The following is a 27,010-nucleotide window of genomic DNA, read 5'->3' on the forward strand; positions in this document are numbered from 1 at the left end:
TTTTATTTTTTATACAATCTTGCATCGTTATGAGCGAAGGTATTATTTATTTATTTTTAATTTTTATCAGAGATTAAATAATGTTTTTTTTTTAAAAATGTATCATTTTTATGTCGGAATTTTTAGCCATTTTTTATTAATTATACGTTTGTTGTCGACAATCCTTTAGCTACCTATTATATTTATTTAAAAAAAAATAATTTATATTACCCAAATAATAAAAAATATTATTGAATAATTAACTTAAAAAAAAAAACAGGGGGAAAATGTCCGTATAAAAAATACATCAGGGTAAATGTCGTACCATACCGAAAACAGTAGGGGGGAAGTGTCCATTTACCGCTGTGTAGTTAAGGATTACTGATCGTTTTCTTATTCGTGCTCAGAATTATTATTTTTTTAATTAAATAAATAACTTTAAGAATACACACCGTCTTATACTTTAATATTATTAGCAGTATTATATACCGCGTACTTTTGGTATATATTTTACTGGCCGATTCGGGTTCCATTGCCGACGTTCGAATCAGGCATGCCGTTCAAACGACACCGCGGTCTGCCGAGATACGTGTTATTAGTGTGTTACTCGGGATATATAATAATAATAATATTGTCGTCACACCTCACTCGCACGCATAAGTCGACTGCGGCGGCGGCGGAGGAGGCTCACGTTTCTTTATTAAAAAAAAAATAATAATAATAATAATAACAACAATATTAACAACAGCACCATATAGTTAGGATAACCTATGGATAACTCGCCAGTATTATAATATATATATTATTTTACTACCCATGTACGCTGTACCGTAATAACAATATAAATATTATAATGTATGTACACATAGAATGCCCGCCGGGTGGACGTCGTAACCGCCGTTGCCGCCGCGGTCGTACGCTCGCCGCTCGTACGCACCACCACTCGTGATTTCTATTTCGTTATAACTTTTCCGTCTCCGCTGCTTCTTCTGCTTTTCGTCTTCCCCGCCGCCGCTGCCGCCGCCGACACCACTTGGCCGCCGCCGACGAAGCTGCCGACCGTGTGGGCAGGCGCAGGTGGCACGGCGATGTACAGGTAGCCGGCCCGGTCGCCGGTCGGTCGCAGGTATATACCTACAGTAGTTTTTGTAATATTATTATTATTATTATTCTACCATGTACATGACGTAGGTAGTTACGTGAACACCGTGATTGCGCGCGCGCACGTCCACATCGTTAGTGCCAGAAACCGACAACAGGTGACGCTATGGCAGCGTCGTCGTTCGAAGGGCACCGACACCGACGCCGCCGACTCCCACTCGGTAACCGTTCGCCCCCCCGCTCTTCCACTCGTCCGCCGCGCAGAACGGGTCGTCACCCGCGCGCCATCGCATCTGACGGCCACCGTCGACGACGACGATACGACAGAACCAGTACCCAGTACCAGCAGAGGCTGAACAATCGGGTACCTGTTTCGCTATTCTCTCGTCCGTTTTATCCGTAACGACTAAAATAACGAGTTGTCTCGCCGTGTACGCGCCCCGCGCGAGTGCGTCGTTACTCAGTGCGACTAGTGCAGTAGTAGTGCGTCCGCGTCCGTCCGCCCGTCCGTTCGTTCGCCGGATCGATGATTTTTTTTCATTAGACGACGCGTGTGGACATTTTTGTTTTTTGATATTTATCGTTACATTTCAACTTGGACGATAGTAGTCGTCACGACTTGACGTATGCGTGTGCCAGTAGTGTTCCGTTTTCGCTTCCCCGATAACAGCGGCTCCGCTGCGTGCGGGCTCATCGGGTTTTCCGACGTCCGTCAAATCACGTAAGTGTAAATTCCACAAGACTCGTGGTGATATTATATTATAACAATATATTTAATCGTTCGATAATTAGGTGGTCGTAAATACGTGTACTTATCCGTGTTCTTATCGTCTTTACTGTCTGTCTGTGTGTGATACGCTTACCTACACAGGTTAGGTTTATAATAAAATATTGTTCATTTATAATCGTTTTCTCGCTGCAGTTATCGGCACGTTTTGTCCGTAACGGTGGCAAAAGCCCAAAAAGCACTTGGTAGGTTCAGATGAATTCGATCTGCCGGGTGGTAAAAGTGGACAATATTTTTGAAACAGACCAACATGCGTTCTTAGACAAATTATTAAACATACTATAATATTATTGTACTAGAGTACAAACTAAATATTTTGAGGGGAGGTTCCAACAGGTCATATCCACCACTTCACCTCGATAAAACGATGGAATTGAGTTTTTAGACGACCGCGAGTTTAACTTTGAACCTCTCCTGGACCCACGGGGGGAGATACCACGGAGGCCCCGTCCTTGAAGGAACCGCGCGATTATACGCGCCGTCGATTGATCACGGGTCCTACGACAATAAATTATAATAAACTTATATTAATATCCTAAAAATGTATCATATTATCTTGAGGGTCACGGACGAATGAAGTATCTATAAAAAATATCGCTTCGTGTCGATCTTCGTCCTATTCGACGACGGTGGCTTACCTTACCATATTGTGGTCTACAGGTAGCGGCCTACAATGTATATTTTCGTAGTAAACAGGACGGTGATAAATGTTAATGAATCTATATCTATTAACGAGTTCGATAAGATTATATTAACGTGTGCAATATATCACAATAATAATCTACTGTTAATATACCAATTATACGGGTGTCGTCGGTCTGTGGATTACGTGTCGTGAGCACTGGTAGTAGTAGTAGCCACCGTTCTATTTGCGTGTTGGGAAACTTTGATCCCAAGTCGAATATTAAAAACCACTTCTCGGGTTGTGCACTTGTGCTCCTATACTATTGTTAGTACGTGAAATGGGAAACGAATTCATTACCACGAGGATACGATAAAATACATTTTTCAATATTTAACGCGATTGTCGTATACTGTAAAACGTTTTCTAAGCGATTGGGGTTGATGTGCGGCCGTGAAGCGTCCAGGTGGCTTATGATTTTTTTCTTAAAAAAAAACCTGTCGGATTCGCATCTTACGAATTTTCGGACCCTATTTACGTCAACGGCGGCATTTCGGATCGTGTGTTGTTAGGAAGATGACGAAGGCGGTCGCGTCCGGTACGTGTTGTTTGTGTACAAACAACGATGCGATTTTAATACTCGTCTCGACCCTTTCGTCCGTCCTCCTCGATGGTCTGGCAGTCCCTCCGGACACAATATTGCAACAACATTAACAACAATAATAAAATATCAGCCTATCGCGTGTGTTTGTTGCGCGCGTCCGTCTTGATGTATTATCCTAATCGCATTGTCCGAGCTCACATCGATAATTCGCAATGACGCGAATATTGTAACCGTAAGGTATGCCATTGACAATCGAGCGAAATAATGTCGTCGAGGTACACTGAAAACTATAACGAATCACAATAACGCCAGTCGTCGCCAAATTTCAACTCTTTTCGGTCGTAGTCGAATCGTAATTTTGATGTGTTAATTATAGTGCCTACATCATGGTATTGTAGTTCTCATTATCTCGATTAAATTCATGGGTATACCCATCTTGTCAAATCCACAGGTAATTCGCGTACTCCTTCGTCAGTTTTATTCGACATTTTATCTTTGAAGAGCAAGTAATTAAAAGTATTTAAAGTATTAAATATAAAACATTTTCTGTTTTGAAAATTGATGTATTTTAACAATTTTTACAATAAATTGCTCTAAAATTAAAATGTCGACAATTATTTACGACGGTAAATGCGATATTTTTATATTATTAATCATTGTATTATCCATATTATACAGGTGCTATTTATATCGTATATTTGGGAATCGTCCCTACATACAAAAGTTTAGATCTATGTACAAATCGATAAATTATTACTATTTTCATGATATTTTATTTAAAGTATTTTTAGCTTTCTGCCGGGAACGAGTTTTTGACCACGATAATTTTTAATCGCGCATAAATTATCATCGCAATAGATCTGTATACGCGCGACTACTGTATGCTCGTCGTTACACGTTTTTTAATAATAAAATAATATATATGCGTACATTATTCGTAATCAATGATCATCGACATAAAATCCAGCGCGTGCACAATAATTGAAGCGGCGTTCTCTGTGATAACGATATACGTTTACCTAATCTTTACCAGACAGTTTATATAATAAACTGACGTGGTTTAACGTACAAACCTACGCGTTTATCCGAATAAAACGCGATCGTCAAACATTTTTTTAAATTTTTTTGTTACATACTGAGTTCGGTAGACGGTTGAAAAAAAATACTGTTTTTTCATTCGCATTTCTATATTATCTCGTGTGATTTATACATGCCTATTGTATTTAAATGCCGCGTAGTCGGATCGTCGGAACTCGCATTCTTAGATTTGTGATTTCAGATAAAAAATAAGTAAAAAAACTTAGCTATCGGTTTTCGTTCTTGCAGTCTAATATGGACACGTTTGATACGTACAAATTTACAATATATAGGCCAAGATGCCTTTATAATATATTATAATATAATAAAATCATTTTATGAATATGAATATACTGTATACAGTAGAGGTTTGGTATAATATTCTTTGCACAATATTTATGTCGTAACCACGAACCACCTATAATTAGTTCATAATTTGAGGGATTTAGATATTTTTTAATTAGAGGCGGTCTATGATAGAAGTACAATATGCGATTTACAAAGAATAAAATAATCATTAACATTAGTGTATAAAAATATAGGTAATACAACTTATTTTTACACAAATATTTATGTATATATTGTACTTTTATAAATAGCATAAAAGTATATATGGCGTATATGTATTAAATCCGTCACAAGTGTTTGTTATTAAAATATTATAATTTTTAAATGGTATACATAGTACATGCAATAAACAAATAATAATAATAAACAAACTTATTAATTATAGTCTTAGCCTCTTATGTTCTGTGTATACCATTTCAATTTATAGATAGTTTTCTTTTTAATATTGTATAGATCCCACATATATATACATAATTATTACATATTATGTATAACTTACGGTTGTATAAGCAGAATCGTTAACTTAAAAACTGCAAAGTAAACGATTATTTTTATATATACACCAAGTATGAAAGAAAAAGGGGTAACTCTCTTTCTTCAATTATGCTTATATAAAAAATCCGATTTTTAACATTTTTAAATATATTTAAAAACAATAAATTCTTAATCTCGTGATTTTTTTGTATTAATTATGAAGTGTTCTACGGTGGTAAAGACTTTTACTTTTCAAATTAACTCCCTTTTTCTAATGTAAATTATTTACTGTATTTTTTTTAGTGTTGACGTATCAAAATAAAAAATTTAAAGAGTAGAGTTTTAGTTAAGTACATGATAATTTGTTTGGAAGTTCTGGATTTATGGCGAATTGAAAATTTTAGTAATTCATGTTAATATATTAAAATGTATAACTTGTGAAAATTGTCTAACAATCAGGGTTTTTTTGATTTGCACCAACAATATTTTCCCCACTCTTCTGGATTTTAGTAAGGAATTCAACTGATTTACAAATATCGCCCATGCTACAACAAAGTAACAATTTTCACTACACAATTACTTTTCTCACTGCAACAAACGTGTCTCATCGCACACTAAAAAAAAGCCTGCTAACAATAATAAACAGTAGAACCAATATTACGATCTTTAAGAATTATTATTATCAATAATTAAATATTATTATTCAGTTAAAGCATTTTAATGACTGAAAAGATATTTTTTTTTTATCTATTGGTTAACATAGTACATTTATAAATTCTGAAAATAAGGTTTCAAATAACTGCACTATTAAATGAAAAACGGGGGTTAGTATGTTCGGTGAATCGCCCTGTATTCCATCTATAGGTGCCGGTCTTAAAAAACGTTTGTCGATCTCTCTTTCATCGTCCTCGCCGCTTAAAACGAAAACGTCCTACGAATTACCCGTCCATTGTTTATTATAATATATTGTGTATAGCAGTCGGTCTGGTTTCGACGTCGTCTGACTTGTTCACGTAACGGACACACAATATATAACAATAATAATAATAATGGTGACATACGACGAAAAAATATATCCTAAATAGAAGCATTTGTCGCGCGCGTTTAGTCGACAATAAAATATTTAATATATTATAATAACCTACCTACCTATATATAACAACAACAATAATAATAATATAATATAATGTATGTGCTTACAGAGAACAATGCGACTTACGTGCGGCGTGTGTTTCAGACGATTAGCATAATGTCGAGCGGAAGCAGTGGCGGAAAGTCGGCTTCTGTCGGCGGCGAGGGCGTAAAGCCGGGCGTGGGATCGGCGTTCGTGCCGGTCATGCCGTCCAGCGGATCGTTTTACGGGCACCCGTCGATCGCGTCGCTACAACAGCCGTCGCCGTCGTCGGCCGACTTTTTCGCCGCGTCTATGATGGCCGACAAGCACAAGGCCCTCCACCAGCACCACCACTTGTCGTCGCTTCAGCAACAGCAACAGCCGTCGCCGGGCATGTACGTGCCAAAACACAAATCACAACAACAGCAACAGCAGCAGCAACAGCCGCCGTCGGCCAACGCAGCTGCCGCTGCCGCGGCGGCCGTTTCGCTGCTCCACCAGCAACAGCAAAACGAACTGATGGCCATGGCATTGGACAAAAACAAGGTGTTGCAGGCGGTCATGCACCAGCGGGGCTATGCTCACCCGTTCCTGCTTAACCCCGGCGGCCAGTACGGCGGTCAGCCGCATTCGTCGCTGTTCGGAGGTCCGGCCACGGGTGCCGGCCCTGGAGCGTTCGGCTCAGTGGCCTCCCGACCACGGACCTCAGCTGTGGGTACTGGTGCGAGCGGCATCGGCCGAGCATCCCGTCCCAAAAAGCAGTTCATATGCCGGTTCTGTAACCGACAGTTCACCAAAAGTTACAACCTGTTGATACACGAGCGGACGCACACGGACGAAAGGCCGTACTCGTGCGACATTTGCAAAAAAGCGTTCCGGAGACAGGACCATTTGCGCGATCACAAGTAAATACCAAATTTAAATCATATAACTTTACTATACATTTAATACCTTATATTATAGTATATTTTGTTGGACCTTATTTCAGTATCACACTATCACTTATATATGTAAGTGACGCTGTAGACGAATTTATGATTAAGATAATACCTATAAAATAATACAAATAAACATTTCATCTCTCGATCATGCATTCATGCATTATAATGTAAACTTTCATTGTGCTCTATGTTAAATTAAGTATTAACCGACTATCAAGTCACAATAAAGTATTTATGTCGTTGGGTTTAACTTTTTAATTATGATTTGAAAAATTGCGTATAATAGCGTACTCAATGGATTAGCTAAAGAATTTCAAAACGCGTGCGTGCCTTTAAAATTGGAAAATTTAAAAATTATAAATTGTATATAAAAAGAAATATTTAAAGTGCTTCGTCAAGAAAAACATTTTTTTTTTTTCATATAATTATGTTATTAAATGTATTGCTTGTGGCTGTGTTTAAAAAAAATTGCAATGCAATAGTATGTAGTATATAATATGTTTATTATTTTGTCAATATTTTTATTAATTGAAAACTCGTTCTTAATAATTATAGTGTAAAAATAAACCAGAAGCGAATTAGTAATTTTGATCGTCTGCAGATAGTCCAAAGTTTATAAATTATTAATTAGAATATTTGAAAACTCATGCCAAACATTAATAAGTAAAAATATTCAAAATACGTTTTCATTTAATATGTACTAAGATTTACGTATGTTAACTGTACAACGCCATATTGTTAATCATTTTTTTCTAAATTACATTCTTATATTACAAAATCAAAAATAGAAAAAAAAAACATCAGAAGAATGCATTTAATTCACAGTTTTAAAATGACTTGTAGAATTGTAGCGGTATATGATTATAAAATATCGTACAATAATATCCTTATTAATATATTTCGCGTATTATTATATTTTTTTTTTTTTAAATAACGTTATTTTACAAAACATTTAGGAATACATATGAGAGTATGAGACGAAATATGAATCTTATATTAACTTTGATCCTGGGGCTCAGCCTTAAAATGTATCTACGGGTACCGTTTCCGAAATGTCAAAAGTTGCACTTAACCGAACATTATCGTTTTGTATTCGCGTGTTTGAAAATATTTAAATATGCATCCTAGACCCCTTCCCACCAACAACAAAGAACGCACTATCGGAATAAATACACGTAGGTACTTTGCATACTACAGTTTAGCGTCGTTTAAATAAAAAACACGAGCACGGAATACGGATAAAATGTACGCCGAGATATGTATCCGATCGGTATTTTTTATTACAGAAATTCCAATCGTACCTGTAGGTATATCGTATAATGTATTGAATTTCGAGTTGTCGTGATTTTTTTTATACGTTATGATCGTGTGCGATTTCGCCGAGAACGAACGCGTCTCGGCGGCGGTGGCAGCACGCGGCCTAGCTGGTATATAGCGATGATAATAAAACCGACCACCGCGATGCGGCGACAAATAATATCACTCTGTGATTCTCCGCACGTAAAAAAAAAAAACACGAAAACCGGTCCGTGTGTTAATTAAGAAATGTAGTAACGGGCCCGGCGTATGGTTGCGTGCAGTGCATGCGTATATGGCCGGTGGCGTCGACCGAAATAGGAGGTTCGATGTAATAAGAATGATAAATAGTTGGAAAAAAATGGCAACTTTTTGTTCAAGCCCATTGTTGTCACCGTTCGGATGAGCTCTCACCTATTTTTTAAGTGCTATCAGGTGTATAATATTTATTATCGATGACCAAAGTTAACACGCCGATGCGCCGAAAGTAATGATTTTCGATTATTCGTCTTAAACAGACTAAACTTGCAGATTACATCATATATTTATTTAACTAAGAAAATATTTGACGTGAACGCGTATAGTGTATCTATGTATGTGAGTGACAGTGTCATAACTATATGGATGTCAACGATCAACAAACAAATTGTACTATACCTATCGGGAACCCTCATACAATGTATAAAATAATTAATTAATAGTATTCTAAGGTAAACATATTCCGAAATCGTTCTTCGAGATTTCCGACTATTATCGCACAATAATGACAACATCGGTTATCTCGTGTATCATATAATATATTATATCATACTTATAAAAAACTTTAAAAGCCATACAAGTCATGTGCCGAGTATTTAGCATACGCCGCTCATCGACCATATCCGAGTAGATCATATATTATTCTCCATACTCTTATAATATTATAATATACATTCTGCACGGTAACACAAAACAACAACGAATATAATACAATATATACATAAAATAGACACGGAACGAGTATTAATTATTATCGGAGAGAACCTGCAGACGTTCACCGCAACCGCGTCTATAAGCTGCGGTGGCTGCAGTGCATAACAAGTCTCGATCGTGGTATACATATATTATAAGTACCTACCTATATATATACGTGTGCGCATGTATATTTAATATACCGCGGTCTGTCCGAACCAGGTGCGTGCAGCGCGGAACCACATGCGATGTGATTATAATACGCGGCAGTGGAGGTGGTGGTGGGTGTATATTATAATTTATAATAATAATATGTATATATATCTTAGACGAAACGTATGTATATACTATATGCTATATAGTCGCTATAGTGTAGGAGGAGCGGCGGGAGGATGATCTGGTTTTATACGCGACGGAATGCGGCGCGCTGTACTTTCGGCGTATATATATATTTAATAATACCTAATATTATTATATATTATTATTACTATTAACAACATTTATGCGCACACGAGCGTAATCGCTCCGCTTTAATATACAACTACACCAGTTATTATTTGCCGATGTAAATAATTGGAGCGCGGCAATAAACGTCTCGCCGAGAGGAAAAAAACATCACGTCTTTTAAACGCATACACAATTTTATCAGAGAAGACATTTGCTTGTCACTAGGCATAATTTATTATTTTTTTTTGTATGTAGCAAAGTCAAAAACGAAAATATTTGCGGTGATTATAATTTATAAACGATTTTAACCAATTTATACCAACGACATTATACTTTATAGTTTATATAAATAACCTTTATGCGTGAACCTATTCCGAAGGTACATGGCCTGTTCCTTACCGAGAGTCTGCAACGTGACGGTAGATTTGTAAATTGTGAGTTCGAGCTGCAATAGCTCTATAGCTTTATGGTCTTTTATAATCGTTGTTCCAACCTCGAGGTCGATTTTTACCGGCATGGCACTAAAAAAATGAGTTATTGTCCAAAATTAATAAATAGCTCCAATTTAAATACTAAATAGTTAAAATTTCAAAATAATATAAAATGTATATTTCTAATTAAGTTATAATACGTCGTGTGATATCGCTATTGTAATAGTTGTAAATCGGCTGACATACACATGTAATTGTAAACTAAAATCAATGTCTATTATTTCTATGAAATGGTCGAATCGTATGCAATCGAAACATTACCTGTTTTAAATCCGAGCGCAATTCGAACGTTTTGGTTTAGTTTAGATTCGACAATCCTCCCCAGATTTGTAACATCTTACAGCTATAAACTATTGTTTATGTATGCGGACAATTAACAATAAAGGTGGTGCATATGTGTATTATACAATAGGCATTCGAAGTATTTCGAATAAATAATATAATAATAGTAAACGTATAGTTCTACGTATCGAGTAAAACCGGTGATGGGTCACAATTAAATAATGTATAGAAATCACATCATGTCGTCTTTGAATTCGGTGTTATGTTTTTTGTCACGTTCCGGTTCCGGGCCGGAAGAATGAACACGCGAAGTAATGGTAGGGTGTATGCGAATAAGAAACCTTAGTCTGTCTGTATTACACGCGACACATCTGTCGTTTTTGTAGTACAAAAATACAAATATTGTTTGTATTTAAAAAGTTAATTAAAGTTTCCCAAAAAGTTTGAAAATTATTCCATCACCCGTCACGAGTTTGATAGTTTAAGTATAAAGATGACGCGTATTTAGTATTTTACTGTTTCGTAAACCGAATTATACAAGAATAAAATATATACCGTGTTATATTTACTGTGATCACATAATGATTGTTGACTGTAGCTGAACCATACATATACCATACATTGTATTTTTTATTATTCGTCTCCGTTATATTATGATTTTTATTCGGCGTGTCGGCTGCTGCATGTCGGGTGTATGTTTGGTGAACGAATAATACAGCGTCGTCGTGTGTATAATGTAATGTGTATATTTATACGTCACACGATGATAGTAGTAATAATAATTATTGTAATATTAATTTATGACGACAACCAGGGGCCTAGGAGGTATATAATATTTACTACGCCCGTCCATAGTACCAACTCGACCGAGGGCCCCATGCTGGCCCGACACTCCCCGCCGGAATACTCTCCGGGTATACGTCTCGGTTATAAAATTATCATCGTGTATAAATAATACGAACTTATATATTGTTGTATACACCTATAGCTACTCCCACTATAACTCATATAGTATAGTCTTGCGGTTTTCTTTTTTATCATTATTTTTTTACTGTCCCTCCGATGATTTTCAAGTTTTGAATTTATCATCATAATATCATTAATATTTTATACGACATAATAATATATATTACGTATAAAAATGTATTCTCTCTGTACATCGTGTGTCACAGACCATATATAGGTAGTATCGTTCGCGCGATACGCGCGCCGCTGCCCGTACTACGCGCCCGGTTCGCTCACGACAGATCCGGGTCTACTTGTAATGCCCGCCGATTTAATTGCGGAGTTTTTTTCCGCATAAAATTACGTTACATTATAATATATTATTATGCGGCTTTGTACGCGACCGCGTGCGCTGGATACATATACATATTAAATTTTATTACACCGCACATGACGACGCGCGACGGTATAAATTATAATATTTTACGGGACCCGTAGCCCGCTAATGGAGTTTACCTATATATTGTGTAAAGTATATAAATCGTATAAATAACATTATTACCTCCCTACGGCCGTTTTTAATTCCTCCCTATACCCCTCGACGCGTCACCCGGTCAACGGCCGTATACACACACACACACACACACATATATATATATGTATGTTATATATACCTACTTGTTATAGGTGGTGTAGTATATTATGTTATTATTAATTGTCGTCGACTTCACGGGGGACACAAGTCGATCGGGATATTCAATACATCACTGTATATCTATATAATAATGTACTCCCGGTTGTGACGACGATCGTTTATCAATAAACCTGTACAAAAGTCACATTACCGCCGCTGCGATTTTGACGTGCATTAGTCCACGTGCTTTGTTAATATTATTTTTTGCTATATTATATCGTATATATAGTAATATATTATAAGTATAACCATCCGGCTTTGTGCACGACACCACGACAATATACATGTATAAACGATAAATAAAAGAATTTCACGTATAATATCGATAGGTAGTTATAATATTATATGCAGTGTGGTGTTTTTAATGATTTTTTTCTAGCCGTTTACAGCGATAAGATTTTCACATTAAATGTGGTGTATATTCATTACGATTGTTACAGAGTTTACCCGAAAGAATAAAATAATATACCTATACTAATACTAAACTCTAACTGCACGTGCATTAAATTCTAAAACATCACTCACTGTCTCCCACCGCGCGTATTTTAGACCGAACGAGCATTTGTTGTACACATAAATATTGAATTTACCGTCGTTATAAGTTTATAACCTCGAACAAAATATCTATAAAAATCCGATTTTTTATTATATTATTGTATATTGCGTTTAACGGACACGAGACAGTGCAGTGTGCAGCGTTAAAGTCTTTGATTCACGTTTATACTTTAATACTTTTTTTTGTATAGGTACACCTACTTCTATTGTATTTTGTTAGTCGTTACTGCGTCTGTTCTCCGGTTGTTTTTTGCGTATACACAATCACGCACCTCGTTATAATATTCTATAGTACGCGAGGCGAAAAGTGAGCCGCGATCGTCGCGCGCCAAGCGGCTGTTTTTCGTCAGGGTTACTCCGCCTATTCCTACTGTTTTCCCGCCTATAAAGTAATTTCAAACGACGTAATGTAGATGTTTTTAATAAATTATAATAAAAAAAAACATAATAAAATACAAATAACACAAGTAATACATATAATACATTTTTTTTAATTAATCATATCGTCTTCATCATCGTCTTCGTCAGTAGAACTGTCGTCGGGATTAATTGTCATTATAATAGGCTCCAAAATTTCATCTCTTAATCCTTCTTTTACCAAATCGTCTTCTTGAATTTTATCGCAGTGATCGCCACATTTTGCCCAATCTTCTGTTGTGACTGCATCTAAAGCACTATTTACTAACACTTCTATATCTGCCATTTTGAAGGTGTTATTTTTTTCCGCGACTTTACCCTTAACTTGCGCCCAGATTAATTCGATTGGGTTATATTGGCAGTGGTAAGGAGGAAGTCTTACCACTTCATGGCCCATTTGTAGTGCAATTTCGTCCAATTTATATTTTTTTTCTTTTGGCATCGTCAATTTGACTTTTTCCCGTAGTTCGCTTAATGTCTCTACTGGAGAAAAGTCTACAGATTTGTCTTGTAACCATTTTTGTACATCTGCCTTTCGAGTATTTGCCTTAGGATATTCTTCTGTTAAGGTAGAATGGTATGTGGCATTGTCCATTACAATTATACAAGGTTCTTCTAAATTGCCCAACATATCTATAAACCATTTTTGAAAAACGGTGGCGTTCATTTGAGAATGATAGTCAGCCTGCGATCCCGACTTGCAACGAAAAACCAGTTTTGAATTTTTGACAAAACCAAATGAAGGTGACCCAGCATGACACACAATAAGCCGACCGCCCTTACCAATAGGTACTTTTAATCCTTCGGTGTTGTCGGAGTTTTGCCATATGTGTCCTCGCGTATGATTTTGGTTTACCCATGTTTCGTCTAAGTAAACAATTGGCCTTGTATCGTTATTACGTCTAAACTCGTTCATTTTTCTCAAAAACTTAACCCGAGAACAAACAATATCATTTCTTTCCATTAGAAATTTACGCCCATCATTACATTTTTTGTATTTGAAATTCAAACTACGCAAAATATGTCGCACGGACCATTGTGAACCCGAATAATTAATTTTTTCATGCAACGCTCCCAATATTTTTGCACTAGTTGGATACTGACCATTATCATAAAAACTATGAACTGTTCTTCTGACAACTTCATTGTCAAAATCGTCCAAGTTGGTCATAGGTTTGGCACGTTTATAAGTTTTCCTTGGAGACTTAAATGAAGAAGGTTCGGCAGCTAGTTGATTTTCACCCACAGATAATTTTTTCCCTTCAGCACAAACTCGTTTAACACAAGCAAGACTTACGCCACACGCTTCAGCAGTCATTTCACGAGTTTGACGAAAAAAATTACTAATTTCTGGCTTACCTTTGTCACCAGCCAATGTTTTGAAATAATTATAAACATGAAAAATAACTTTCTTCGTTTGAGAATGTGTGTCTTGATATGCCATTTTAAAACTATTTTTGTATACGAGTAATTATTAAAGAAATAATTAAAATATTACAAACATTCAAACTTTAAAAGCGCGCACTTTAAAAACCAACCACGTAAGAACGCGGGAAATATGATTACAAACGTAGATAATAAGCGAATAAAAACACGTGTAAACTCGTATCTCGAATGTCGAATGACTAACCAAACGTTAACAAAATATTGTGGTATGCAACAGCAGCTACTGGCGCCTACTGCTAAAGGAAAATAAATTGGTCTCCAAAATACAATGAATTATACAATAAATTACCACCTGCCGTTTTTAAAATGCGCGGCAGCTGTTTCCATTGCACACAAACGTAGAACCCCTGAAACCAGAAAAAATGACCGCTTGGCGCGCGACGATCGCGGCTCACTTTTCGCCTCGCGTACTATAGTTGCACACACCTCGGGCAGCTCGGACTATGTATAATCGAAATTATATTATTAAAAGTGTTATTGCACTGTACCGATTTCGCTCGTCGATATATTTTATTGTGTAACATATAATACAACGTACTCGCGTGTACCAGCGACCAACAATCGCTGCAGTTGTTGATTACTACAGCATTAATTCATTAAAGTATCTAAAGTGTTATATAGTGTAATTAATTATGCGAAATGTGACATAAATTCTATTTTCAATTGCACGCGTCGATATAATGAAAATCTCGATAAAAACGAAAATATATTAAATACGATATCCGATATTACTTACGTCTGTTGTATACTTTAGTAAAATAATTTTTAAGGACTTTTAATTATAAGTACTACTATTTTTCATTAGTCTGCCAACTGCTTGCCAAACATACCCCATCCTTTCTAATTTTATTTTTTTGACATTAAATTTGGCATGTATTATGTTATTTCACATGCCTATATATAAGTATTTAAAATCTCTTATCTGTTCTATTCTGTTTTTACCTATAGTTATGCCCGTTAAATTTCCATCATACTCTTTTTCACTTCTTCTTGTATTTTCCTATAGTTACAATATCATCGTCAGCATAATATGCAAGTATTATTGGGTACCTATGTTATACCTATGTTACGTAGAGGTATTATAATATATAAATATATATATATATTTAAATTGATATGACGCGTGCTATCTGTTAAACCCCTCTCGTCTGTGTATATATAAAATGAGTATATTATACTATAATATATCCTACCTTATATTTACGACGTTTTTTTCAATCTGTCATCATTATTATTATTATTATTATTTCGCGGGCCGCAGGGAGCCCCCATTATTCACGCGACACGCAGCGTTATAATATTATTCGTAAGTATAATCTGTCTGAAATCAGAAAACGTGATAAAACTCCGTGGAAAAACTCCCGTGCGCACGGCAGCGATTTCGTGCACTCCGCGCGGTTCGCGTGACGTGCACGCTCCTTCCACTCAGTACATCTGGTATCTCTGGCCGCAGAGACCTTGCGCTTGAAACACGCACACGATGCATATAATATAAAACGTATACTCGGCTTGCGGTGGCGGAAGATAATTTCAAACTGTTGTGGCTGCAGCTCACGTTTCCCCTCGCCGTCTCCCGTCCCAATCTCGGCAGCGGTCTAGACCCGTTCGTGATGCTGTGACACTGGCACCACGTATATGCGCGCGAAGCTCGATACATAAAAGAAAAAAATGTAATGATAAAAACACATACATCGTGAGTGTGTGTGTATGTATAAGTGAATATTTATACTTAAGCGAACACGATACCGGGTTTGTGGTCGTGCGATGATACTGCACCGTCGGGTGTATATATATATATACTTATATTGTATACCTGTAGTGGACTTGCGCGCACGTCAAAGTGTCACGCGTACACACATATACCTATTATTGCACCTGTGGCAGGAGTATATATTATAATCAGGGCTCATAGTACAAATTATCTGAATATGTATGCGTGTGCAGCCCAGTGTTGGATTTAAAAGACCAGGGAGAACAATTAATATTAGATGCTCCTCAAAAATAATTGGTACTTATAAGTCATTTTATGATGCATTAATTGCATTTTTGTTTGGTATTTGATAAAAGTGAAGGTGGGTTAAAAAAAGAAAACATTTCAACTAGAAACCTTATAGTTCACGTGTTCTATAAATTCAGTCACAAATAGGAGTAATAATGGTTCATAATAAGAGTTAAAAATAAATGGATGCCGAACATTTTTCAAAATTATTTTTTTTAACAATAATTCAATTCCTAGTCTTCATATTTTATCACTTCACGAGGTTAGAAACCTTTTGAGGTTCGATGCATTACTCCTTCGCTAAGTCCAGCACTCTTGAATAACAAATGTGCACTACATAAATTCTAAGAAATATTTATAATATGCGAATTATATGAAAATAAAAAGTAAATTATAATCATCATGGTATTCCGAAACAAATTTATATATCTCCTATGTAGCGGTACTCATACAACTTTGCAAGATTGCAATTTACATATAATACAAATACCAACATAAAATCACGAGCCCTGATAAGTGATTACAATAGTGACGTGCTTAGTTTTTTGCATTACCTTATTGTTATTGTCATTCAACTTGTATCTATATCCTATATATATATGAAAACTTTAAAATTATACAAAAAAATATTGAAAACATGAATTATTATTTTACCAATAAGCTTTAAATATAAGAAATCATTGATATATCGTATTAAATCAATAGACAAAGTCAAAGGATATTTTATCCTCAACACAGCCCTCTAGTGCGCACACCCACTACCTATACATATTATATTATTCATTCACACTGATTCAGGACTATATTGCATGCTCGTGTATGTATTCAGCTGCGTTCGTAGGTATAAGTTATAAATGAACTATCAATCATCGGTTTCACCGGACGTGAACGGACATAGCAGTCGCGTGTTTTCTCGTCATCATATTATTATGTATACGCATACGCAATATAATAATGCAATATTGTGTCAGTCGAGCTATACACGTGCAGCGGCGAATCAATCGTCGCCGGGTTGAAAATTATTCGTGTGACGAATCGCGTCGGTCATCGTGTGACGCGTATCGCTGCAGAGTATAATATAAGTTATAGTATATACCTATACAATATATTTATATATATACGTATATCGTACATAACGTGTACAATATAATAATGTGTGGCGTAGGTAGGTATACATATTATGTATGTAGGATATGACATTTTTTTTCCCACACCGTCGTCGCGTATTTCACGATGACCGTCTCCGATCCGAAACGCGCCCCCGTACCTACACAAAGGTTTGACAGAAGCATTTGACCGGACCCGTAATGTCCGCTCACACAATGGGTATATACACTATGCGCTGTGCTCCGAGTGACAGCGACACTACACATTTATATGAGATGGTGTGTATATGTGTTGCATATTATGTATATACATAGAGTGTTGTTACCTCTTCTCAGCGTGCGTGCCCGTCTCTTTTTCTTCATCGAAAAGACTTAATGCTCCTGCCAGCATGTGGCGGCGGCTAAGGCCTGTTTTTGTGTGTGTATATATACATATTTATATACGTGTGTGTGTGTGTGTGTGTGTATGTGTCTGCAGCGTGTGATCCGTATTGAAAAATGACCATAGAAAACTGGTCCGGTCGCGGACAAAACGTCGACCGGGCCAACCCGATCGTTCCGAAACGTGTTTTTTTTAATATCTATATAATAACGTCTATATAATTTATAATAATAAATAATAATATTAAATAGTAACGATTTTTAAACTTGGACAGTTTATGTGTAATATGTATAGGTACTTATTTTGATTGAGTGTCAAATAGGCAAAATAAATGATATATTATGTTGTACGCTGAGTTCCTGAAAACGATTATACAACTCTCAATCGCTTTTATGATTTATGATACAAATATATATATGGTACAAAGATGTGATGTACACATAGTACTTACGTTTAGAACCAGATTGCAACAACTACGAACGAACACTAATTGTCTACACGTCCAAACGAGCATCGTGTTTTTGCCGAAAACAATTGTACATTGTGTATACCGTACTATACACTTGATTTTACACAATAGAAGTAGCAGCAGAAGTCCCGGTAACTCGGTGCACTTGCTGTAATATCACTCGTTTTTCGTATAAATACGAGTATAATATCAGCGGCGGCGGCTGCAGCGGTACGCCGCGTTCTTCCGCGTCACGTGGTTTGATTAATGGCTTTACCCGCGATAGTCCGAAATCTTAACGTCGCGCGCGCATTCACGATTGCTAGTACATGTCTTTGTACCTATACACATATACATATGATATTATTAAAGCTACTTCGGGCCCCGTGCATGACGATTACGTTATTGCTGCAATGCATGCAATATTATTACAGTCGCTATTCCTCCTCCCGGGATGTCACGGTCGTCAGAAAAATTTCAAAACCTGATTTGAGCTGTTCGTTTTATGCGATTCTTTCTTCTCTCACACAAACGTCTATAATAAATGTTCGCGGGAAAGAGCGTATGCGCAATTTTTTTTACCAGTCGCCTCTGCCGTGGTCTCCCGCGCGCGTAGGAGTAGACGTGCGCACACGACGCTTCCTTCCATTTCCGGTGCCCTGCAGGAACGCGCGTCCGAACGCCAATGTCATAATTTCCCTCTCAATTTGAACTAAAACAAACAAGCATTTCCCGTTCACACAACAGTACCTATATGTATAATATAGTATACTCACTCAATACGGTGGCATTTTTTCAATTGCTTTAATATTAAAATGAAACAAAATTGCTCTTCGAAAGTAATATTGATAACTCTGTCACTTTAACTGTAAACACACAAATACATATTTAGATACATCGATTTTCAATGTATCTTATTATGTATTATGTTAGTTCGTTTTTCTCGGGCGAAGTCGGGTTACACGGCTATTATTTAGTATAAAGGTACAAGTCGTCTCCGCGTGTAATAATAAACATTATGTGATGATATAATAATTAAATAATAGTCATATAGTAGTTATTATTATAGATATTAATGTTTGTGGAAGTCATGTCACTGTTGCCGACGAGCGCACAATACGACGAGGTGTCTGTACAACGCAGGTCGTCGCCGTGTGGGTTTTAAAAGACTACTACGACGACCATCATACGAATCATATTATTATTAATATAAATATTATATCCTATACAAACGATAAAAAAATTATCACGAATATTACAATATATCGCATATCATCCCGTGCTGACGACCACACCGGCCCCCGCATAGCCCGCCGATAGAACGTGCGTATATTATTGTATATTATACAGAGTGAGCATCACGACCACCGTCTGCACGCGCGCAGAACAGGTATATGATATAGCGTTTGGTGTACAATAATATAATATTATAATAATGTTTGCCCGAGTATGAAAGACAGTAAAGGATTTTTGTTATTTTTTACGACGCTTTTAGGCTGTACAAATACATTCGGCGTTATTTATAAATGCGCTTTAATGTGTTTCCATCATACATTACGTATACGTACCACCTATGTGCGTGTGTATACGTGTAAGTATATATTATATTCACTAATGGTTTTTATATACATTTATTTTTTTCCGTCTGGCCTTCTTTGAATAACGTAAAGTCTCGCCGAGAGTATAATAATATATAGACAGAGAGAGAACCGGTTTTCTGTACCGCACAACCGTTTCCACCCACCACCCGTTCATCATTAAAAGGCATTCCGAAAAGTCGATGAACGAAAAATGTGTGAAAAAACGATAAACTTTTCCGGGGACTAAATGACTGATGGAAAACAAGTGCACCTACTGGCGGTATAATTTCTCGACCAGAAATAACCCGCGTAGTATAATATACCACATTGGTAAATTTATTTCAAATGATATACACCGCAACCTCCATAAATTACAATCAGCGGATTCTAATGGATACATAAAATTGAAACTGGTTTCCATATATTTTATATTATTTTTATATACGCGTGCGCGCGCAAACATGATATATCGTAGTATGACGGGTTTTTTACTTATAATATTATGTTGATTTTTTTTGTGATTTTTTTTTATTAATGAAATCCACATCCGGTGCAAAGCACTTTACAATCTAATAGAGATACTTGCTCGCGGATTTTCGTCAATCCTATCGCGAGTACTACGCAAATACGCAATGTATTTTTTTCGTGACTCTTTCACCATATAACATATTTTATGATTAACATTAATTGAAAGACTCGATAAGTGCGGCTTTAGCCTACTGTGATAGGATATCGTTCCGGCGTTTTTGAACTGGTATTTTTCATTGCACGTGTGTGCAAACTCTGTAACAATAAAACCATACGTCCATACCTAAACCTTCTAGTACCTATATATATGTATGACATGTCGAACAGAAAACGTATACGACGCGCAAGTGTATAAAAAATAAAACTAGTAATAAACAACGTCAAATTTATATAAACCGACCGATTATGTTAATCCTAAGTCCGAAGCTTGCAGTAATATATATGTGCTTATACTTTTATCGGATTATAGAAAAAAAATACGTGTTAGAATATCGTAGTAATTCGTTATGCGTATAATATATACATATAAACGCCACGCATATATTATACACATCAGCGTATACGTATATGACGGGAATCGCACAGCGTGGGGTTTTCGAAAAAAATAATCCCCGAGCCGGGGGGGTGTGTGTGTGTATACAGGTTAAAAAACAAATTACCCATTAACATTATTTTCTTACCAGCACACCGTTCGCTCTCTACGCGCATAAAGACATTATTGTTATATCCTATAATATACAGGGTGATTCACCAAGCATACCCACTCCCTTTTTTAATATAATGCAGTTACTCAAAATCTGTTTTTTGAAATGTAAACTTAAAGATTGTGTTTTAAAATTTTACTAATTAATATGAATATAACACTTTTTATAAATAATAAAAATGGTCTAATTATTATGAATACTAGTTCTAATCATAACATTTATTTTATAATTTTATAAATCCACTTGACTATACTTAATATAGATTTTTTAATAACTGAAAAACTACTAGTTTGAAAAAAAAAAGTTATTCACTAAACAGTTTGCAGCAAGAAAGTGAAGTACTCATTTTTAAAACAAAAGTTTGTACAGCTACAACAATGTTTGTACCGCTATTTAAGCAATACAAAAATTATCAAAAATTTAAATAATTACATTATCATATAAAAAAAATTTGGCGAGCCTGTTTGGTGAATCACCCTGTATGTAGTATGTATGCATACATACACAATATAATAATAATAATATGTAATAACGCCGAACGGAGGACCTCTCTTGCGCGGGAGAGACGAACAGATAATAATATAATATATTATATTATTACATGGGTACCTTAGTGAGAGAGAGAGATAGAGACTTGACTATGTTGCCGCCCGGCGCGCGCGTATCAGAACCGGTCTGTCCAGAGGCGATGGTGAGGTGGCAACGTGGCATTTGGGGCCTGGCCTCCGTTGGACAGAATGAGGTTGTTCTATGTATATAATAATAATATATACTTGTGTACGATATTACACGGCTAGTGGCTATACACATCGCCGCCGCGAACACACTCAATACTCGTATATATAATAATACATTAATATGTATATACGACGACGGTAGAATACAGAAAGAACCACATATATATATACATGCATATTGTATGCCGACACTATGCGCGTACAAGATAAATTGAATTTCCAACAGTCCGAGAGCGAGTGCGGTGTGGCCGAGAGGAGACGCGATGTTTCGGAATGAAAAGGCTTGAGTGTATATTATGTACAGTGATTTCTCGTGGCCATGAAACGTTCATCGTCATTATAATATTATCTGATGCCGTAGCGCTCGTGTACGACACCCAATATATACTATATTATTATAATAACATAGAGTATTAATATAAAAAAACGTTGCAACTTTATTATCCACGTTATTTTCTCGTGCGTTGCCGAGTTCACGCAGCTTCGTCGTCTGCCAGCGTTGTGTCCAAATGTTTATCTCGACACAGCTCTGGAAATTTTCCGGTAGATCGTAGTTATCGACCGCGGTCGTAGTTACCGGAAACGTCGTGGAAAGTTTAGCACGTGCGGGGTGACGAGAGATAAAATACTGCACTGCGATTGTATATGTTTTTCTATATATAGCCCTCCTTCTTCGTTTGATGTTCCTTCTAGCGTGTGTCCGTCAATGACTACCTACTACCATGTGTATTACTGTATGCAAGTTTTGTGTGCGGGGGCGGCGAGAGGACAGGTGGCTTATACGACTACGCGTCGCTACTTCTACACCCACTATTCCGCCCCGACTTCGTAGCTACTGACGCTCCCGCCTCCGCCGTGATTGTTACTGTCCATTGTCATGGTCGCCCTCAATCCCCCGCCCATTCCACAACCCTTTTGGTGTAATATATCGCGGTCCACGACCGTCAAGTCGTGACCAGACGAGACTACACTAATTTCTTCACGTACTTCGCTCGCCGTGCGCACCCAACTAACCAACAACCGACAATTCGCTTACACATTTTAATAATATATTGTGTACTTGTGTGTGTGGAATGCGGAGTCGCTTTTTTTCTGCAACATTATATCATTATCATCACAGTCATTATTATAGTTTCTTACGAGTGATGATGTAAATAATAAGACGCTGCATGGCTCGGAGATGAAACGCGATACGATGGCGCAATGAACCAGCTCCCGACTAGATTTCGTTACGGTTCGTTAGGTTTTTTGTGTACACCATATATTAGCTGGACAGTTGGGGAAGACGTTTGTTTATTATCATAAGAATAGGCTTGTAATATTCTTTATATTTTATTGTTCGTATTAACCGCCGTCTCGGTCGATGGCTGACGACAAAAAAAAATGTATAATTAAGCCCGCGCACAATATTTTACGCGTAACACGCGCGCGCGCAGTGATGCGCCCCTTATAATATATTCTTGCTATACGTCTATCTACGTACAGGTATACTAATCACGACCGTGGTCTTGTTGTTGTTCCAGGTATATTCATTCCAAGGAGAAACCGTTCAAGTGCACGGAATGTGGCAAAGGCTTCTGTCAGTCGCGCACGCTGGCAGTGCACAAGATACTGCACCTGGAGGAGTCGCCGCACAAGTGTCCGGTGTGCAAGCGCAGCTTCAACCAGCGTAGCAATCTCAAGACGCATCTACTAACGCACACAGACCACAAGCCATACGAGTGTTACTCGTGTAACAAAGTGTTTCGGCGAAACTGCGACCTGCGCCGGCACACGCTCACGCACGCGGTCGGCGACGCGCCCGCTACCGGTGCGTTGGGCGGCAGTGGTGCTGCTACCTCGTCATCTGCGTCGCCCGCGGGCGCAGTCGTGCCTCGATCTGCAGCAGACGACGAAGACTACCTCGACGAGGACGAGGACGAGGATGAGGACGAATTGTGCTCGATGCTGCAGACGCCGTCCGATCGGAGTCGTAACCGTCGTCGTGGCGGTGAAGACGACGACAACTGCGGTGGCGAGGACGGGGACGATGACGAAGACGTGGACGTGGACGAAGAGGACGCGGCCGCAGCCGCGGTCGGCGCCCCATCAGAACCGTCCGCGCCCGTTACCGCGGCAGCCACCACCGCTGCCGCCGCCGCCGCTACCACTTCGGCTTGCTCGTCGAATGCCGCCGAAACCGCCACAGTCGCAAAACAGGAACCGTCGACGTCGTCTTCGACGGTCGCGGACACGGATTCTGCTACCGCGGCTGCCGCTGACGACGAAGAAGAGGAGGAAGAACCCGGACAGATTTCGCTGTTCCGGAAGGCGGCCGTCACCAGAGCCGTCGTGCACGAAACAAAGTGCCACGACGAGTCGTCCGCGTACACCATGCGCCCGTCGTCCAGCTACTATCACCACCACAACCGTTACCAACAGCAGCAGCAATCGCACAACCACCATCAACCGCAACCACTCCATCTATTCCTACAGCCGCCACTCCTCCACCACCAGCAAGTCCAGCAGCACCACCACGCCATGTTGAACGTGAGGAGAGACTTGCACGATCGGTCGACGAGAATGGTGATGCCGGTACCGCCGTCGCCGCAGGCGCTTCCTTCGCCGCAGCCACCGGCGTACCAGCCACTTCAGTTCCAGCCGGCGTCTACTGGTTCGTCGGTCGTCGCCGTGCCGCCACCGACGCCGCAACAGCCGCCGCCGACTCATCAGAACAACGGACAGCCAGCCCCTCCCAAGCGCAAAGGGTTCAGCATCGACGAACTGATGAGTTAACGCGCGTCGAACGCTCAGCCGCGGTGTGGCGATCGTCGGCTCAATTCGCCAGTCGCGCACGGTCGGACAAGACAGAATTCAATGTACATAATATAGATTACGTTTAAGTTATAGCAGATGTCGAGTGTGCGCATTGTTTACGTCACTTGAATCATTCGCAGTACCAGTGAAAGCATTTAAAACAATCGTCCGCTGCCCGGGACCGGATTTCGAAGGGTCGCGACAGTATTTTACGTGATTCAAAATTTAAATCTTAAAACGATATTGCCGTCCAGATTTTATTTATTATTATAATATATATTAGTTATGAAAATATAAATTATATATAGGTACATATATAGTGTATAATATGTATTCTTTTACCAGATATAGTGTAACGTTATGTGCGAAATAAGCTTTTTATTTTTAGTTAGGTACGTGAAAAACAAAAATATTTTAATTAAAAATTGTTAACAAATTGTAGATAGCATATATATAATTACTTTGTTTTAGTGATCTCAATATACACCTTATTATTTCGACAATCAACCCTGTTCTGAATTAGTTTTAGGTTCGAACGTCCAAATGTTCTATCGTTTTTAATATTTAAATCAAATATACCTAAACAATTAATCATATAATATTATATTTTACGCGTTTGTATATTTTATTATTATTTCTATTATGTATTACTATTATCTTTAAACATAGGTACGTCCCTACTTTTGTAAACAACTTTCATTATATAGACTGTTAAAGTTTAAGATTATTTTTGCATTTTATGGTTAAAATATTTAATATATTATTATGTTTTTTATTGATAGAAAGAATGTAACGTTTTTATTATTTATATTATAAAGAGTTCCAAATGGTTCCGCGTTCGAATTTGTCGGAATCGCTGTTTTAATTGTTTGGCAATAAATAGATTTTTAAATCATTATTTAATTATTTTTATTATTATATTAGACGATTTAGATTAATATGAAATTATTGTTTATTCTTAATTTGACGTTTATAAGAAATATATATTATAATAAACTATATTTTCCAAGATAAAAATATATTATGATTTGCGGATTACCTTCTCACGACTTTAGTAGGCATGTGCACTGTCGGTTGCCACGATTCTGACCGAGGAACCGCATAGTGCGTACAGGTAAAACGTAGAAATTGGCCGGGTAATTAACATTCATTTGCCGTGTGCGTCAGATAAATCTTTCGGCCGCTAGTGACATTAAATTATGCAAAGCACTGCGAGAATGTGTCGAGATTTGAATAATTAATCGTCTATAACATAATGCAGTCTTAAATCCCTCTGCGCACAAAGGTCACGAATAATAATAATATTATTATTATTATTAAACTGTGTGAGATGTGTGTATCGGATTAAAGCCCGTGGAAAAAAATTAATATTCTCTCGCACGGGAGTGGCGGTGCGTGTGTAACACACCGAACCAGTTTATCCGTTCTAGTTGGGTGGGAGTCGTAAAAAAGAGCGCGTTTTATTTTTTTTCATTCTCCACGCTTTACAACATGACGTGTTCGTCGGAGGGCAAGTGCCGCGATTCCTTTATATATATATACATACATACCACATACGGTATTATAAAGGTATACGCGTACTAGCCATAAAAATATATATAGGTACAATAACGATAATGATAATAATGATAATCGAATCTCGAGGCTCGTCTCAGCATCCTTTTATGATTTTTTTTTTTTTTAATCCAGTTTGGGACAATAAAATAGGCTGCGGGCCATGGTCTATACCTACTATGCTATAATATAATACGCTGTACGACGCGGTGATGTCCGCCGTCGACCTATCGTGCAACTAAAAACACACATCGTAATTTGATGTTATATAATTCGGTGTTAATAGTTTATATAAATTATATATAATATATAAATTGTATATACACGAGCAGAGGAATATGTATATATTGTAAACGCGTAGGGACCCGGGGGTAGAAAACACGGAATGGTGTAAATGCGGACGGGTTAAAAGTGATTGAGCCCACCAAAGTTTTAGGGTTTTTTTTTAAAACAATATCATCGGCAATAACAATAATAATAATAATCGATAAACTATAATAATAAGACGAATAACGTGAATTTATATACCTGTGTATAGAGGCAGAGATCGATGTTCGACCGCCCTCCTGTCGCTCGAGGCCGTCATCGTCCGACGAGTATCGCTA

The 27,010-nt window shown here is 37.6% G+C and overlaps 1 protein-coding gene across 2 annotated transcripts; it reads left to right on the forward strand.

The window, feature by feature from the left end:
- The first annotated feature begins 1,248 nt into the window (after nt 1–1,248).
- On the forward strand, nt 1,249–25,868 carry LOC132928396 (protein bowel-like). Of its 2 annotated transcripts, none has more exons than XM_060993028.1 (3): nt 1,249–1,801; nt 6,230–7,011; nt 23,579–25,868. In XM_060993028.1, the coding sequence occupies exons 2-3, from the start codon at nt 6,242–6,244 to the stop codon at nt 24,828–24,830; spliced, it is 2,022 nt and encodes a 673-aa protein (XP_060849011.1). In that variant the 5' UTR covers nt 1,249–1,801; nt 6,230–6,241; the 3' UTR covers nt 24,831–25,868. The 2 variants fall into 2 exon arrangements, with proteins under 2 accessions (XP_060849011.1, XP_060849010.1); XM_060993027.1 differs by having other exon boundaries at nt 1,252–1,801; nt 6,195–7,011.
- Nucleotides 25,869–27,010: the final 1,142 nt, after the last annotated feature.

The sequence above is a fragment of the Rhopalosiphum padi genome, chromosome 4 (assembly GCF_020882245.1).
Source record: "Rhopalosiphum padi isolate XX-2018 chromosome 4, ASM2088224v1, whole genome shotgun sequence".
NCBI classification, from domain to species: Eukaryota; Metazoa; Arthropoda; class Insecta; order Hemiptera; family Aphididae; genus Rhopalosiphum; species Rhopalosiphum padi.

Bases quoted from the DNA above. Each gene is read 5' to 3' on its own strand.
- LOC132928396 (XM_060993028.1), top strand. From the start codon at position 6,242: ATGTCGAGCGGAAGCAGTGGCGGAAAGTCGGCTTCTGTCGGCGGCGAG. The intron at 7,012-23,578 runs GTAAATACCAAA...TTGTTGTTCCAG, and splicing joins GACCATTTGCGCGATCACAA to GTATATTCATTCCAAGGAGA.